General features: G+C 62.9%; 2 protein-coding genes across 2 annotated transcripts; both read right to left on the bottom strand.

The window, feature by feature from the left end:
* Positions 1-1,938: 1,938 nt before the first annotated feature.
* LOC113423514 (avidin-like) lies at positions 1,939-3,466 on the bottom strand. The gene is made up of 3 exons (XM_026684956.2): positions 3,235-3,466; positions 2,811-2,931; positions 1,939-2,076 (listed from the first exon to the last, which is right to left on the bottom strand). The coding sequence occupies exons 1-3, from the start codon at positions 3,401-3,403 to the stop codon at positions 2,043-2,045; spliced, it is 324 nt and encodes a 107-aa protein (XP_026540741.1). The 5' UTR covers positions 3,404-3,466; the 3' UTR covers positions 1,939-2,042.
* A 3,860-nt stretch (positions 3,467-7,326) lies between these two features.
* GBA2 (glucosylceramidase beta 2) lies at positions 7,327-15,862 on the bottom strand. The gene is given in 17 exon segments (XM_087958796.1): positions 7,327-7,793; positions 7,880-8,071; positions 8,148-8,263; positions 8,341-8,483; positions 9,809-9,915; positions 9,998-10,149; positions 10,530-10,637; positions 10,807-10,911; positions 11,029-11,204; positions 11,570-11,695; positions 12,140-12,292; positions 12,362-12,468; positions 12,840-13,079; positions 14,928-15,091; positions 15,094-15,145; positions 15,239-15,518; positions 15,589-15,862. Coding segments are annotated over 17 exon segments (2,595 nt in total). The 5' UTR covers positions 15,744-15,862; the 3' UTR covers positions 7,327-7,574.
* Between the last annotated feature and the right edge of the window lie 47 nt (positions 15,863-15,909).

Below are 15,909 nucleotides of genomic sequence, written 5' to 3'. Positions count from 1 at the left end.
GCGTGTTCTTTAACTCTTCAGCCTTGAGTAACTTACTATTGCCTCATGGTAACTCTGTGTGTGTGTGTGTGTGTGTGTGTGAGCGAGTGAGTCTGAGGTTTGAACAGTGGTCTCAGCACAGGCACTCTTTGTCCTGTGTGGTATATCCTGCTTCCCTTGTCTTGCTGGTCAGGAGGTTCAGCCTGGAAAGAGATGGATTTCCTGACAGCGGGATCAATCAAGGGAGCAGCTTGCCTCCTGGAGGTGTGGAAGCTCCACTGCTGGAGGACTTCAAGACAAGGTCGGACAACCCCTTGTCCAGGATGACCCCCTGCACATCATGGGTGACCAATTGTGATGACTCCCCCCCATGCTTCCCCTGATAACTCTCCAGATGCCAGCTGGGAGGAGGATGAACCAGTCCCAGGCACGTCTGGAGGGAAGGTGGTCAGTGGCGTCAGAGAGGGAATTGGCTGAAGCGCAGCGGGGCAATCCTGAGTATTTGAGGGCGGGGGGAAGCATGCCGCTGCAGCCAGTCAGAGATGAGAAAGAGGAAATCTGCCTTCCGCACCTGACCAAGGACAGGTAGGGCAGAGAAAAGGCAGAAACAGAGAAGATCAGCCAGATTACTGGTGAGGTGGCGGCCTCAGTCCTTCTGGATGGGCTGCGTTAGAAGCTGGCTATGTAGCATGGCAGACAGGCGGAGCCCATGCTAGGAACAACGTGTTCATTTCCTATCTGCCTATTTCTTGGTTGCTGTGATTCCTGCCTTCCTTTGGATTGACAGCGTGCCTTGACTTTGGATCATGCCTTGTGAACTCTGGACTGTTCTTGCCTCGTGAATCCTCTTATGTTGTGGATTTAGTTTTGCTTGGTGGGTTTATCTGGTAGATACCTCAGCAATCATCCATCAGGATACTCTCACAGTTACTACCGTACTGTCGAACCAGGTACATTCTATGGATAGTGCCCAATGCTCAAGTCTGCCAAGATCCTTCTGAATCTTGACTCTATCATCTAAAGTGTTGTCTATTTACACACACACACACACACACACACAAGCTTCCTGTCGTCTGCAAATTTGATGAGTTCCCTTTCTATCCCCTCATCTAGACCACTGGTGACGACGTTGAAGAGTGCCAGGTCCAAGACCGAATCTTGAGGTGCCCCATTGCATGCCTGGCTTAAAGCTTCTCTTGGATCCAATCAGAGCAACCTGCTTGGCCTCATTTCCATGCTTACACCCTCCTCAGGGCCATCCATGCTTGTGGAAAATTTTCCTTTCCCCCCCCCATCCTGCAAAATGATTTCAGTGCATTTGTGTTATACCGCAATAATCTATCAGCAAGGAATCCATGAATTCAGAGGTCATGGCCAAAATGGGATTAGCACACCTGGTCTCTCTCCCCAAATGACACTGCTTAAAGGAAGGGACCCCGAGGGTGCAACTCTGTCTAATCTGGTCCAATGGCCGAGATGGTTGGAGTCATAGGGCTTAACAGGGGACCCCCAACAGCTGGTCCTGTACAGAGAACCACTGAGAACCAGTTCAGCTCACAAAGTAGCAAGGTGCCCTGGCTCCACCCGGACAGGTCTGTAACTCCTGGCACTGCTGCCCTATGGATTGGCTGCAGGTTCCCAGCAGTCCTCCAGGGCAACAGTTGTGTTAAGGGCAGGGCAGTTGAAGAGACAAGAGGGGGCCAAATCAGGAGTGACCACAAGAACAGCCTCCCTTATGCCCCTGAGGTCTCCTGAGGTCTCCTCGAATCAAGCCTGTCTGCGTGTTGAAAGCACCCTCTCCCCAGGACTGAGCCAAGCCAAGCTAAAATAAGGGAGAAAGTACCAGAAAAGGGCCCTTGAACCCCAGAGTTTGCTTTGAACCCACCCTCCTACCCAGTATCTGCAGGAAGCCTGCAGACTGGCACCCAGGGAGCTTCTGAAAGAGCAGGGAGGCTGAGGCTGCTCAGGAAAAGAGTTTATTGGGGAAGAGCGGCTGATGGGGAGGAAGGAAGGCTCCCCCCCCCCAAGGCAGGAACCGTGGAAGCCTTGCTCTCTTCACCCTCTCACTTGGTGCGGTAGAAAGTGTCCGTGCCAACCCTGCAATGAAGCAGGAAAATTTCAAAATTCATGGTGGCATCACTGCTGTCCCCCCAGACTGAGCATGCTACCCCCCACCCCATTCCCTCCTTCCATCCACTCAGGTGACAATGGAAAGGAGGGGGGAAGGAAATGGACACTGCTGCTTCTGGGGTGGGGGGCAGCCAGGGCTGGGAGGGTCCTCAGTCACACATTGCAGGCCACGTCTGACGGGGAAAGGGCGAAATCTCCTGTGTCTTTCTTTGGTGGGCCTCCCTTGAAGCGGTTCCCGAGGGCCCCGAGGAGGGGAGGTGAAGGGCTGCAGGCCTTGTGTTGGGGAAGCCACCCTGGTTGCCTCTTGGCCCCATACAAACATGGGGGTTGTGCTGGCTACCTTTCCCCAATTTGAGTAGTAGAGCAATTAATGCCAGCTTTCTGCGTGTTGCCAGCTTGGGCCCACCAGACAGTGATGCCACCCACTGAGGACGACCTAGGGAACCTCGTCAAAAGCTTTTCTGGGTCTCTTTGGGGGGGAGGGGGGGAGTGGCAGAAACCACGTCTAGTGGACTAAAAATGCCAGCCTCTCCTGTGGGAGCTGCTCAGCTCTGGGTGCTGAAAGGACCCTGAGAGACACAAACCATTGGTGCATCCTTTCAAGAGCCGACTTTTTTGAGGGAGGGGGAGAGAAAAAGAAGAGTCCCCCCGCAGCTCTTCCACTTAGATTGCAAAGCAGTTCAGCCCCTGGTTTCTCTTACCGGGTTGCCCCCCAATCCTCTGCCACGGACTCCACCTCCTCACGCAGCAGCCAGGTGGTCTTCAGCTGCTCCTCTCCGTCCCCATCCTGGAAACACTGGCCCACAAAGACGGCGATGGACTCTGAGAGAGGAATCGGGCCGGAGACTCACTGGCAGGTAACATGGGGGTGTAGCATGGGGGTGGGGGGTGGGGTGGGCTGTAGGTCCCATAGATCCACCCACCCAAATAACTGACTCCACGCCCGTGGCACCTGGAGACTCAAGGAATTTTATGGGCTCCGAAGTGTTTGGGCAGCTCCAGCTAATGGGGAGGAGGGAACATTCAGTGAAAACACCTGCAAAGGCAGATCTAAGGAAGGGGAGATCCAGTAGATTCCCTCCTCCCATTCTATTTGATTCCAGTCCAAATAGTGGGTGGCTCTACCAGAGAAGCTCCAGTTGACGGTGAAGCCGAAGGTGGGCTGGGCTCGCTGGTCCACCTGGTGCTGGACGCCCTGCAGAGGGGATGGCCGGATGGTGTTGTCGGTGGCAGCCATGGCCGTCAGGTAGGAGCCGCTGAACACCCCGGAATTATCGCTGTCGGAGATAACCATCTTGGAGCCCTGGTTACTCACCCAGTTGCCGGCCAGGGCGCACTAAAGGAGGGGGAGGAAAACAGGTCACGGCGCTGGGCGAGCCAGGCTGTCCAGCAGGTAGAGAGTCTGCTTGACTCCCTTTTCTCCGGGGGTCTGAAAACTCCCGCTGCTCCCACGCGCCCGATCCCCCGGGCTGCCCACGCCGGGAGGGCCGGCATCCCGAAGCCCCCTCGGTCGAGGCGCCTGCCATCTGCCCAGCGAGCAGCCTGCCGAAGTCGCGGCAGAGGAGCAAACGCTCGGCCGCCCGGCCGCCGTCAGGGACCCAGAGGCTCTGGCGCTCGGCGCGACTGGACCGGGTGCGACCCACCGCGAGGGAGCGGCACCCTCTGCGCAGCACCTGCGGCCCACCCCAGCAGAGCCTGGCAGCGGGAGATTTCCACGAGGGAGGCTGGGACCCTCTGCCCGCCACCCCGCCTCTTACCTTCCGCGGGAAGCGCTCCGAGTTTCGGGGTTCGGCAGAGATGCCGGAGTAGCCGAGCAGGAGAGCGGAGGCCCCAGAAGTGCTGTGCCCATCGCCATGGTGCTCTCCAGGAACCTCGACTTGCCAGCCCCGGGCGGGATGGCCCCTTATGAAGCCCCGCTCACCTCCGCCCACCCCTCGCGGGAGGGAGGGGGGGGGCAGGATCCCCGCCCGAGGGGGCGGACGCTTCTCGGAAACCGCTGGTCCTTAGGGCGCGCGCTGGCCGTGACTTTGGCGGGCGTGGGCAGACGCTGGGGGTCCCCGTGCTTTTCTTGGTCTGCTGCCCGGAAAACGGACCTCAGTTTCTGGCGAAAACTGCCGCTCTGCGGGGCGAAGGGCCGGGCTGCTTCGCTCAGCTATTGGTCTCCGGGGGAAGCTGACCCTCGGAACCGGCCGCCACGCAGCAGCAGGCCCCGCGGTGCCCGTGGCGGCCCAGCCCTGGCTCACCCAAGGCGACCAACTCACACGGGGAGGTCCTGCAGCCTAAGTTTGCTTACAGGCAGACAAGCAACAAGGCCGGATCTAGCGGAGCCCCGGGGGGGCTCGGGGGCTTTGCTGAGCGGCCCGTGGCCAGAGCGGAAACAAGGCTCCGATCCCTTTGGCCCAGTCCCCCTTCTCCTCTCCCGGGCATTGGCTTCATGCCAGGAGGGGGGAGCCAAAGGCAGATTGCAAGGTTTTGAAGAAGCTTATCTGTGTGACCTTATGATTATTATGATCGTGCATCTCTTCCCACTAGGTCAGCATATGAGCCAATTATCCTTGAGATCCGGTCAACTAACAGCAACATTCTGGCTTTCTGGGCCAGAAGTTCTGGCTGAGACGCCACCCTGTCGCCACTCAAGGGGGCTTCAGCTTGCTGTGAAGGTCGACCTCTTACAAGGGCACTTTAAGCCGCTCATGTGTTTTGGCGGGGTGGGGTGGGGGGCATCTGATAGGCTTCCCTTGAATGCAGTTAACCTGGGGGGAGGAGGGGATGGAAGAGAACTTACCGCCCCCTCCCCCGTTTCTCTCCCTCCTCCGTTCAGATGCATAACATGGCCAAAGTTTCCAGACAGAGAAACCACCAGAAAGGCATCCCTGCAGAAGGATCTTTGCAGGTGAGGGTTGAATTGTGGGGTCCTTGGTGGTTTCTGAGCTGGGTTGTTTTCTTGCAGGTGTTTCATGACCCAACTAGGTAACATCATCAGTGCTAGGAAGGAGGGGGTGGGGTTCTCTCACTTTATATTGTAGTGTCCTGCCCTCTCGGTCTTGGAGGCTCTTGCAAAATGCCTGCAAGAAAATAACCAAGCTCAGGCAGCACCAAGTGACCCAAAGGGGCAGCGAGAATTGTGTTGGGCAAAGGCCCGGGCTTGTTCGCAGGCTGCTGGGTAGCCGCATCAGTTGTAAAGCATTAAGTTGGTCACTGCGGGGGTGGGTGGGGGCATCCTTTATTCGCTTTTGTGATTCTTCTTCTAGTGTCCACGGAAGAGCAAGTGCATTAGGGAACACCCGCAGAGGCTTTTTGCAGGGCCTGGGCCGTCTGGCGAGAGTCTTCTTGAGCGCCACGTGTGCCTTGGCTGTCATTCAAGCATGCCTGACATTAAAGAGGGGGGAAATTGCCCCCCAGCCCCCTGGGGGGGGTGCACGGTGGCCCAACCCTGCTTCACCTAAAGCAGGGGTGTCAAACTCACGAGGCTACGTTGTCATGTGACGTATTAAAACTTTCCCCCCTGTGCTAAAATGGGGTGGGTGTGGCCAGCACGACGCAAATGGCCCAGGGGCCGCAGAGTTTGACACCCCCAACCTAAAGCGGCCAAATCACGTTGGGGATACAACAGAAGTTTCTTTGCATGCAAACAAGTAACTATGCCCCATGTTTTGGTCCCTCTCCCCACTTCCTCCCCCCACCAAAGAGCCCCCAGGTGGTGACCTTCCCCTTCCTCCTCTAAACTAGCACCCGAGTGACGTGGCCCCCATTCCTCCTCCTCCCCCCCCCAAGCTCCAAGCAGCCCTCCGAAGCGCTTGATGTGCGGAGAGGGAGGGGGAAGCGCCTGGCTGCTGCTCGTGGCACTTCTGCAGCCCCCATCTTCCTCTTCCTGGCATTGGATTTGTTTTCAGAAGGGGGAGCCAATGCCCCCCCTCTTGGGCTATGTACTGCCCGCACGGCTGCAGGACCGACCCGGGACCTTTCTGCCCTCTGGATGGGGAACTAGCGCACTGCCGGAGAGGCGCCTTTGAACCGCAGCCAGCCGTGGCGCAGGAAAGTGGCAGAGGAGCGACCGTCCCGTCCCCTCAATGGGCTGTCTGCCCCCCACCCCACCCCACCCCACGGCTTTCTCTCCAGCTCAGTTCCTTCACCAGAAGCGCCCTTGGCTTTGCCCAAGAACCCCACGCCCAGGCAGTCCCTCAACTTGACCAGGCAGCCACAGGGCCCCCCAGCAAGAACCCCACTTCCCTTAATTCTTGAGGACGTCTCCTCTGGGGGTCTTATCGCCCCCAAGGGCAGGGCTGGATGCAGGTGAGGTGGCGCCTTGCAATCAGAGGTCGGCCTTTGGGCAATGCCGGGGCGTGTGTGTGTGTGTCTCTTTCTCTCTTCTGGGAACAGCTGCGACTCCCCTTGGTTCACGCTGTCCCCAGAAGGGGTCTCTTCCTGACCCCTCGGACAGTCCAGGTGGGGCAGCATTAAGATTGGCTGCATGGGGTCTCAGCTCAGCCTGCAGGGGCTTCACCTGCCCCCTGTGCCTTTCCTGACCTTCCAGGAAGGTGGGGCTCAAGGCAGCCGAAGCCCTGGGCGGAGGCCGAGCAATGCGGCACGGTTGCCAGGAAGCTGCCAGGGTGCCCAGGGCCCACCCTGAGGCCAAGCTTTCCAGGAGGCACCCAGCAGCTCCTCCTCTGGGAGGGTCACTGAGAGATCCTCCACTCCCACCCTGGGGCCCCTCCAGAACCATCGACCCCCTGCTCCCGGGTGCCAGAGGGCCACAGCTCAGCCACGGCTGGAGGCCCAGAATGACTGCAAGGCCAGGGCAGGCAGGGGTGCCCATTTCACAGGGCAAGGAGGAGACGGAGCTCCGTCCTCTGCGTGTGTGTGAATGAGCCCAGGGGAAGGAGGGCCACCCAGAGGCTCATAGGTGGTGGGAAAGGAGGAGGACCAGACTCTGGGGCAACGTGAAACCCTGTGGGACTGGCCAGCCCTTTGCAGGGAAGTTGCCCCTTGCCCAAGCCCAGCTCCCAGTGCCCCCTCCCAGTGGACGAACACCTGTGCCCGGGCCTGGCAGAGCGATTGGCGGAGCGATTGGCAACACGGCTGCAGCAAACCCCTGCCCTGGGAGATGGAGAGAAGCAGCCCCCGGGGAAGGACCAGGTCTGCAAGGTCTCCTTGATCAGCCTAGGCCGGACCTGGGGCACCCCGGCCCCCTCCTGCCTTTGCAAATCACGGCAAAGCTTTCTCGCCAAGTTCCATTTATTTTAAATTAAAATTATTCAGCATCTAAAAATAACTTCAGATTATACAGAACGTGATTGTGTGCAAATCAAAGGGGTGGGTGTGGGGGGTGGGTGTTGAAGATTGAAGAACGCCAAGACGTCTAAACTGCCCCCTTGCCCAGCAGCTCCTTCATACCGCCCAGGGCAGACCGGGTGGCACCCGAGGGGTGCCAAGCAGGAGCCACAGCCTGCCCCTCCTCCCCTGGCTCACTTGGCCACAGGCAGGGCGGGGAAGGGCTGCCCTACTGCCGCCCGCCGCTCCAAGGCCAGCTGCATGCTCCAGATGCTGAGGGGGCGCATGTAGGCCAGCGAGCGGAAGACCCTCTTCTGGCAGTAGGCCTCGGGGGTCTGGAAGGCCATGCCCAGCCGCTCCCAGACGGTCCGGTAGCAGCCCTCGGCGGTGCAGAAGCCCTCTTGCACCAGGCCCTGTGCTGGGCGAGAGGAAGCCCAGTCCGTCAGTCAGGCTGGCAGCCCGCACCCGCTCCCCTCCCCCCGGGGCCCCCGTCACCCACCTCCTGGATCATGGTGGCGGCCAGGGCGTACACCACGCCCACCCACACCTCGTCCGACTGCAGGCTGGAGGTGTCTGGCAGTCCCGAGGGGCGCATGCCGTTCACGGCCCCCATGGCCCCTCCCGAAAAGCCCAGCACGTTCAGCTCAAAGATGGTCTTCAGGGCGCTGAGCACGTGGCTGCGAGGGAAGACCTGCAAGGACCGAGGGGGACTCGTGGAGCCCCGCCCCACAGCCCCTGCCCCCAAGGCCCCTGCCCCCTGCTCTCACCTCGGATCGCCCCTCGCCCAACCCACACGCCCGCAGGAACCACTGCCCGGCCAGCTGGTCCGCCATGACACTGTCCGAAGAGGGGCCGCGGCCGCTGTCGTAGTTGTAGTACTTCCCTGCAGGAGAGGAAGGGGCAGGTGGGGGCCGGGGCTCTTCCCAGCCCTGCTCGCCCGCCGGCCCGGCCCAGACCTACCGTTCCAGAGCAGCCGCTCAAAGGCTGCCGTGCCCTTAGCCAGGATGTCCGAGTACCTCTCCAGGGCCGGCCCGTCCGCCAAGGCCTCCGCCATTCTGCACATCACACAAACGGACGCCAGCCAGAGGCCGCCACAGTAGGCGCTGGCGGAGCAAAGGGGAGGGGGGGTTTCCCAGAGGGAGGGAAGAGAGGCGCCTGCCCACAGCCCCTCCCAACCGGGGAGGGTGGGGGGCAGGGAGACCCACTCCTGCGTCCCTCAGAGGGGTGACTGGGCACTGGGAGCTGCCCTCTTCCCTGGCATGTGCTTCCGCCAGCAGCGATCCCCGGGCGGTGGGGAGGGTCGGGTGGGGGACCCTCCCAAAAAAGAGAGCGGCGGGGCAACGAGGTGCCCCCTGGATCTGTCCCCAGAGCCCTCTCCATAAAAGGCCACCTCGCAGGGCTGGCGTTGTTGGGCAGCATTAGAATCCCACCAGGCTGAGGTTGTTTTACTTCCCCCCCCCCCAAGGGAGCCACTTCCCAGGGGCATCTCCTCCAGGGGCACTCAGCCCGTTTCCCGCCAGGCAACCCCTCCCTCCCTCCCTCCCAGCGGCTGCAGGCCCAGAGGCCACAAGGGAGGAGGCCCCGGATCAGGTCCACGTGATCTGTTGCTGAAATGGTGCCCCCCCCCTTTAGTTCTGCCAGCTCTGCAGAGCAGGGCACCCGCCTCTGTCTCCCTCCTGACTGCCCAGCCCTGCCAGCAGGGGAGCCTTCCTCTCCAGGGGGCACCAGGGGCCTTGGGCAGGGGAGGCAGGCGGGGGTCTTTGCAATTGCTTCAGCCAGTGAAGGCAGCAGGGCCCTTTGGGAGGGGCTCAGCTGCCAAGCGGTCACTTCTTGGGGAGTGGCAAGCAGGAAGGAGCCTTAAATGGCTGGGCAGCCGCAAGAGAACCCGGACTGACCACACCCACCCACCCACCCACCCACCCACGGGGCCATGCAACCTTTGCTGTCTGTTCCCAAGGGAAGGCAAGGAGTCTGAGAAGATTCCTGTATGACAGGCAGAATACAACAAAGCGGCTGGCTTGAATTCTACAGTTGTGGGTTGGGTGCTCGGCCCCACCACCAGCCCCTCCCCCTGGGCACTTTGGCCTGCAGTCTTGGGGAGTCAAAGAATCTTCCCAAAAGGCTGCAGTGGTTTGTAGCTGGGATGCACCAGGAACCACGTGGGATTTCTACCCTGGGCATTGGGGTCTCGGGTCCGTGCTTCAAAGACCACCCACCCCTGCTGTTCAGGGGAAAGGAAATAAGAGATGGCAAGAAATGGGTGCCAGGCTACACCAAGCAGCCCCAGGCGCCACAACAGCTGGGGGAGCCATCAGCCCTTCCAAACAGAGGCTGGAGAAGGGGTCCCAACAACCCCCAGAAGGAGGCTCTACTGGGCTGGGTTCTAGGATGGGGGGGCGGGGGGCAGGGCTCCTGGCCCATCACTCACCTGGCTCCAGTGGCCACCCAGGCATCGTAGGTTTGGTCAGCAAAGCCCGAGTTCTCGATGAGGCCGTCTCCATCTGTGTCGAACCTCAGTTCTGAGTCCATCACGGTCTGAGGGGGGCAAAGGAGTCTGAGGAGGGGTCCGCGGGGGTCCTGGGTGGCTGGCAGCCCCCCGCCCTCCCCATCACGGCACCTGGCAGACAGGCCACATGTCCCGCAAGAAGGCCGCGTCCTCCATGAGGAAGTAGTCCCGGTAGACCTGCAGCACGAACTTCAGGTTGAGGTCCTTCCAGGTGGCCGTGTCATGGATCAGGTAGGCGTTGACCCGCTGCCAGGGCTCATCATCTGGCCGGAGAGAGCGGGAGGGGGTGTGGCTTCCCAGAAAGCCTCAAGGGGCCCCACCCTGCTCCTCATCACCCCAAGGAGGGACCCCAGATGACTTCCCCCTTGGGGGCTTTTGCCCAGACCCACCCAGAGACCCAGAAGGTGGGGACCGCACAGTCTCCTCCCCCAACAGCCCCGCTCACCCCAAGAGCAGCCACAGGGGAAGCCGCCCCGGGAGTCCATTCAGGCAAATTGGAGGCCCCCAGCCTTCCCCGGGAAGGTCCACCCGCTCCCCACGCAGCGAGGCCCCCAGCCCCGGGCACAGCGAGGGCAGCTGGTCCTGGCTAAGGGCAGCTGCTGCCAGCGAGGCCTGACCTGCGTCCAGACACGAGGCGCTTTACCTGGCTCTCCGATGTCGTGTGGAACTACATTGCGCAGCTTCACGGGGGCCGTCTGTCCACTCATGAGATACTGCCGAGGGTGAGGATCCTCGTTCAGCACTGCAGCAGCTGGGCAGGGCAGGGAAGCGCCATCAGCGGCAGCCGTCCGAACACCCGGCCCGCAGCCTCTCAGCACAGGCCAGGCCGCCAGGAGCCTTCGGCACAGCTCAAGGGGGGGCACTTCCTCCCGCCCCCGCCAGGGCCACCCTCCGGCCCAGGGCTCCTGCAGGGCACCCACCCATGTCGTACTGCAGGCTGAGCTCCAGCTTGGGCCACAGCATGGCAAGCGCAAAGGAGGCGTAGAAGTGGACGTCGTAGGTGTTGTACATCCGGTACTCCTGGCCTGGAAGGAAGAAGCGCCAGCGGCTGAGCATCACACTGGCGTCCCGGGAGCACCAGGGGCTTCCTCCTGGGGGAAGCCCGGACGCTCCCCGCCAGCCCCCCCAAAGCAAAGCCTCACCTTCCAGATAGGCAAACCTCCCATATTCTTGCAAGACTGGGAGCAGCTGGGAGAGACCCTGGGCATCCCGCAAGGCCTCCCTGTCCTCGGGTCGCAGCTCCAGCCAGAGGGTGCCTCCATCGGCCAGGAAGTATAGCTCATTGAAGAGGGCCGACTTGTACCAGGGGGGCAGGTCGCTGCGAGAGGCACACGGGGTCCTCAGTGGGTCCTCTTCCTCCTCCTCCGAGGGGCGGGCTCACCCCCAGCAGGCCTGCCCACCTGGCCGGGTGCCCCAGGAAGAGCCAGGGCCAAGGCACCCGCTCAGCAGAAAGAAGGCAGCGCCAATGGGCGGGGGGAGGTAGCCCCCCCAAGGCTCACAGAGTCCGTGCAGCCCCACGCAGGGGACGAGAAGCCAAGGGTGAGGAGAGGAGACAGCATGGAAGCAGCCTAGCCTGGCCAGAGGGGACCATGGCGGCACCTCAGCAGAGGGAGAGCGGGAAAACTCTGGCGGGCACTGGGTCCCTTCCTGCACCTCGGAAGCCCCTCACCCACAGGGCGCTACCTGTTTGCCAAAATGGGCCCCTGCCAGGCCTCGATCTTCTCCTCCCAGACCTCGTAGCGGCTCAGCAGGTGGTGGGAGAGTGCCGGGCAGGCGTTCCCGTCACTGCCAAAGAAGCGGGTGTACCACCTGCCGGCAGAGGGGAAGAGGGACCCTCAGCCAACCAGAGCATCAGCTGGGAAGCAAAGAGGGCGGCCGAGTCCCTCCCCGTCACACCCAGCGGAGGGGGGGCAATTTCCCCAACGGGATGCCAGGGAAACCGGGCCTGTTGTGGGGAGGCTGCCCTGCCTTTTGCCGCTGCCCTGCAGGCTGGACAGGGACAGCCAGGGGGTCGGAGAGGCCCACAGGCCGTAGGAGGCCCACGCCTGAGCCCAGCAGGGCTGCCCCCACCTCCACCCCACAGGTTGGTCCCGAGGCAGCCCCACATCCTGGATCAGGTGGGGGTGAGCTCCGTGAGTGTGCTGCATGCTGGCACAGCCCTGGGCAGAGCTGCTGCGTGGGTCACCCAGGTGGGCCCACCTCCAAAGCACGGAGACCCCCAGGAGGGAGCCAGCCCTTCCCGGAAGCACCCACCGGCAATGCTCCTTCTCCGCCGATCCAAAGCGGATGCGAGGCATGTCCCAGGCCAGGCCCAGCTCCAGCACCCCATGCCCGTGACCCGCCACCACGCACGTGGCACACACGGCTGCCGCACACACCTCCCCCTTCTCCGTGGGGGGCTCTGACCTGCAAGAGAGCCCTGAGCATCAGGGGCCTGGCCTCCTGCCTTTCCCTGCCCCCCCAGTAGCCCAGGGCTCACCTTGAGGAGATGCCAGCCGGCCATCCGCCAAGAGATCCTGCCAAACCTCCTGCCCGGTGCCAGCAGGGTTGAAGGCTGTGAGGTGGGTAACAGCAACACCTTCCTGGGGTGGGGTGGGGGGGACAAGAAAGACGGGCAGGATAGAGGGGACGGATAAGCCAGGCCCCCCTCCCTCCCTCCCTCCTCAGTTTTGCCTTGATGGGATAGGGGTGAAGACGGCGGTGAGGAGCAACGGAGCAGGGCAGTCGTGGGCGATGGGAGGGCAGCTCCAGAAGAGGCTGCCGGGAGGGGTGGGGTGGGGTACCAGCAGGGGCCTTCCAGAACCCAGAGGCACCAGAGGGGGGAATGCACCCACCACCTCTCGGGCCTGGCACAGAAGCCGCAAGGGGGGCTCTGCCAGCCTGCCAGAGGCAGCCCCGAAGGGCCTGGAAGGCTCCCGCGGACCGTTCCTGGCAGGGTCTCCGCGGGGCCTACCTTCTCCCGGGCAGAGATGGCTAGGGTGTAGGGGTTCGTAGGAGTCGCGTGGTGCAGCATCACCCCACGGACGCAGCTGCCCCCCTTCTCCACGCTGAAGGGCTCGTTCCAATGGCCGCCCCGGCGGTCCTCCTTGGCCTCCGTGCCGTTTTGGAAGGTGAACATGATGGAGACCTCCAGCTCCTCCGTGCCCTTGTTCTCCACCTCCCAGACGAAAGCGCCCACAGGGAGGCTCGAGTCCTGAGGGCACAAGATGGGCGGCTCGTCTGGGCTCAGGCCAGGCCTCCCGGCCCCCCTTCCAGGAGCATCCGAGGGCTACCGGATGGAGGAGCCAAGGCCCCCGCCCCCCCCTGCCCAGAGGAAACATCGCCCATCCCGTGCACAGGTGGTCCTCAGGCTACAGTCATACGTTCCGTGGCCAAAGGTTCAAGGGTGCTGAAAGGAACGGCCTACAACCGGCCATTCCCACCTGCAGCTGTCCCAGCATAGCCCCCGGCCGGGTCCTCCGGATTCCACCCCCGCTGTGGCAGCCTCCCTCCTGGGGCCACCTGACCCCCTTCTGCGACTTTCCAGCTGGCTCCCGACACGGGGAGGGATTCACTCAATATCAGCACCTGGTTCACGTAACAACTGCAGCCACAGTGGCAGGAGAGATTGCAAAGTTGGGCGCAATTCACTTAATGACCACCTTGCTCAGCAATGGAAATTCTGCTCTCGGTTGTGGTCATAGGCCGAGGATTACCTGGGCAGCCTTTAATCGCCTCGACCGGCCTTCCCTGGTAGCGGATTCTGGGGGACCCGCCCCCTTCTCCATCCCAGAGCCTGCCCCCTCCCAGAGGGCGGCTCCTGCGGCAGCTTTTGCCAAGAGGACGGCTGGCTTCCCACAGGCACCACTGGGGAGGGCCCTGGCCGTGCCTGGTGACCTCTGGAGAGCTCCCAAGGACGAAGGAGGGGGCTGCCTTTATCCTGCCCCCCTGGATCTCCCCGTCGGCCACAGTATCCTGTTGGGCTGACTAGGGGGGAAGGGGGGTTGTCCCATGTCAGGCGTCCTTCCTCCTCCTTGCGTGGAATCACTGGGGTTGGGGGGCAGGGAAAGGCCCAGCCCGAGGCCTCTTCAGGTGGCGTGTCCTCTCGGCCCTCTTTCACCCCTACGTGAACCCCTGGGGGACGTCACTCAACAGCATGGGGGCCTTTAGCACCTTCCATTCTGCACCTCTGCCCAAGCCGCACAGGTGGTGCCCTTCGGGGGCTTCTCCAGTGCACGGAGGAGGCTGTGGCAGTCCGGGGGAATTAGCAGGGACTCAACCCTAGCAAGACGCAGGGGCTGTGGGCGTTTGGGTTTGTTACCGCCATTCAGTGGGTGTGCAATGGGGGGGAGGGGCGGGCTCCTGGGAAGTGGCAGCTGTGGCTAGCGGGGCCTTTGTGCAGGATTACCTCGCACTCTGCTTGCACCCATTCCTGGAGCGGGAGGCCCCGCTCGGGCTTCCCATGCCCCCGTTGTTTCCCGTTTGGACCCCTGCACTACTCTGCCCATGGGGCGACCCTGGTCCCCTTTAAAGCCCCAAGTGGCATAGCAGCGGGTTATCCGGCAGGCTGCCTCTCCTGGAGGGCATGGCTAGAGTGGCGAGGGCTGGAGAAGGAGGCGGCTCCAGAACAGGAAAGCTCTCCCTTCTGCCCAGGCAATACGGCTCTTTCTGGCTGAGCTTTCTCCCTGTGGCTTCAGCTCGGGCCACTGGAAAAGGGCCACGGAGAGGGGGCTCAGTGGTCGCCCGGAGGAGGAGCGCATCGGCAGCCTACTCCACTCCCTCCATCAGCTCCCTTTTAAATTGCAACCTCAAGCAGGCAGTTACACTTTACAGATCACTCCAAAGTCAGACCGACTTTGGCAGGCAGGCTGATTACAAATTACACAGCCCAGGGCGGATGTTTTCTCTGAGCAGCAGGTTCGGATGAGGAAATTTGCTGGAGCAATTAAATCCAGCAGGTGTGTGGCTGGAAGCCAAGTGGGGAGGAAGCGGTGCAACTGCAGGCGGAGGCTCAGGGGTTGAAGCCCGGGCCTTCCCCAGCGCCACGGGATGGGGGGCTCACCTGGTAGTCGTGCGGGATGACCGGTGTGATTTGCCGGCAGGTCAGCACCACCTCCTGCCCAGGCAGCTGGTAGACGGTCCAGGCGCGCGGGTAGAGCGCGTGGTAGAAGGCGTAGTGGCCGCAGAAGCCCCAGTTCCAGCCCTGCAGCCGGCTGGGCTTCTCGGGGAGAGCACCTGCTGGTAGACCGTCCGGCCCTTCCGCCGCAGGCAGACCGTGAACTGAAGGGAGAGGGAGGGCCAGGCCGGCCGTCAAGGCGCCGCGGCGGAGGGCCGCGCCGAGGAGCCCGGGGCGCGCCTCCTCGCCCGACCCACCTGGTCCGCCGCCACGGCCCGGTGCTGGTACATGCCCGGCGAGAGCTGCCACCTGCAGAAGTCGCCGCGCCAGCCGCGCGTGACGGTGCCGCCGCCCAGGCCCCCAGCGGGCAGCCTGCGGAGAAGGGAGGAGCGGGAGTGGTTGGACGGCGGCCCCGGCGCCCCCTCCCTCCCCGGGCGGCCCCTACCGTAGATCGGGCGCAGCGGCTGCGGGTGCAGCAGGTCGATGAAGGGCAGCCGCTTCTCCACGTGCGTCTTCCGGTACCACCAGACGAGGTACCTGCGGGGGAAGCGGGGGGTCAGCCGGGGGTGGCGCGCCCTCTCGCCCCCTCCGGGGAAGGCCCCCCTACCTGAAGGCCAGCCCCAGGTGCCGCAGGGCGTGCGCGGGGGAGACGTCGCCCGCCTGCAGGGGCTTCCTGCGCTCGGCGAAGCGGTGGGCCAGGCACAGCCGCCACCCGAACCGCGGCACGCCGCGCCCCGCCGCCCGGCCCTCGTAACGGCTCATCAGCTCCCCGCCGCCGCCGCCCCGTCCTCCGCCCGCGCGTCCCGCCCGCAGCCCGCGCAGCCCCGGTCGCCATGGCGGGATCGGCCGGCGCGTCGCGGCGGATTCCCAGGCGGCGCCAAGGAGCTGGGAGCGGAGTGGGTGGGGCCTAGCAGGCGGGCCCGGCCCC

This window comes from Notechis scutatus, chromosome 2 (genome assembly GCF_049901735.1).
Source record: "Notechis scutatus isolate UNSWTSFEM ecotype Mainland chromosome 2, rNotScu1.2, whole genome shotgun sequence".
Lineage (NCBI taxonomy): Eukaryota > Metazoa > Chordata > Lepidosauria > Squamata > Elapidae > Notechis > Notechis scutatus.
This window is presented reverse-complemented; position numbering and strand designations above follow the sequence as displayed.

What these genes read in the sequence shown, in the direction of transcription:
- LOC113423514 (XM_026684956.2), bottom strand. Translation starts at nt 3,403, where the DNA reads ATGGTTATCTCCGACAGCGATAATTCCGGGGTGTTCAGCGGCTCCTAC. An exon ending in CGTCAACTGGAGCTTCTCTG is followed by an intron (nt 2,932 to 3,234) that starts GTAGAGCCACCC and finishes TTCCTCTCTCAG; the next exon opens with AGTCCATCGCCGTCTTTGTG. An exon ending in GAGGATTGGGGGGCAACCCG is followed by an intron (nt 2,077 to 2,810) that starts GTAAGAGAAACC and finishes GCTTCATTGCAG; the next exon opens with GGTTGGCACGGACACTTTCT.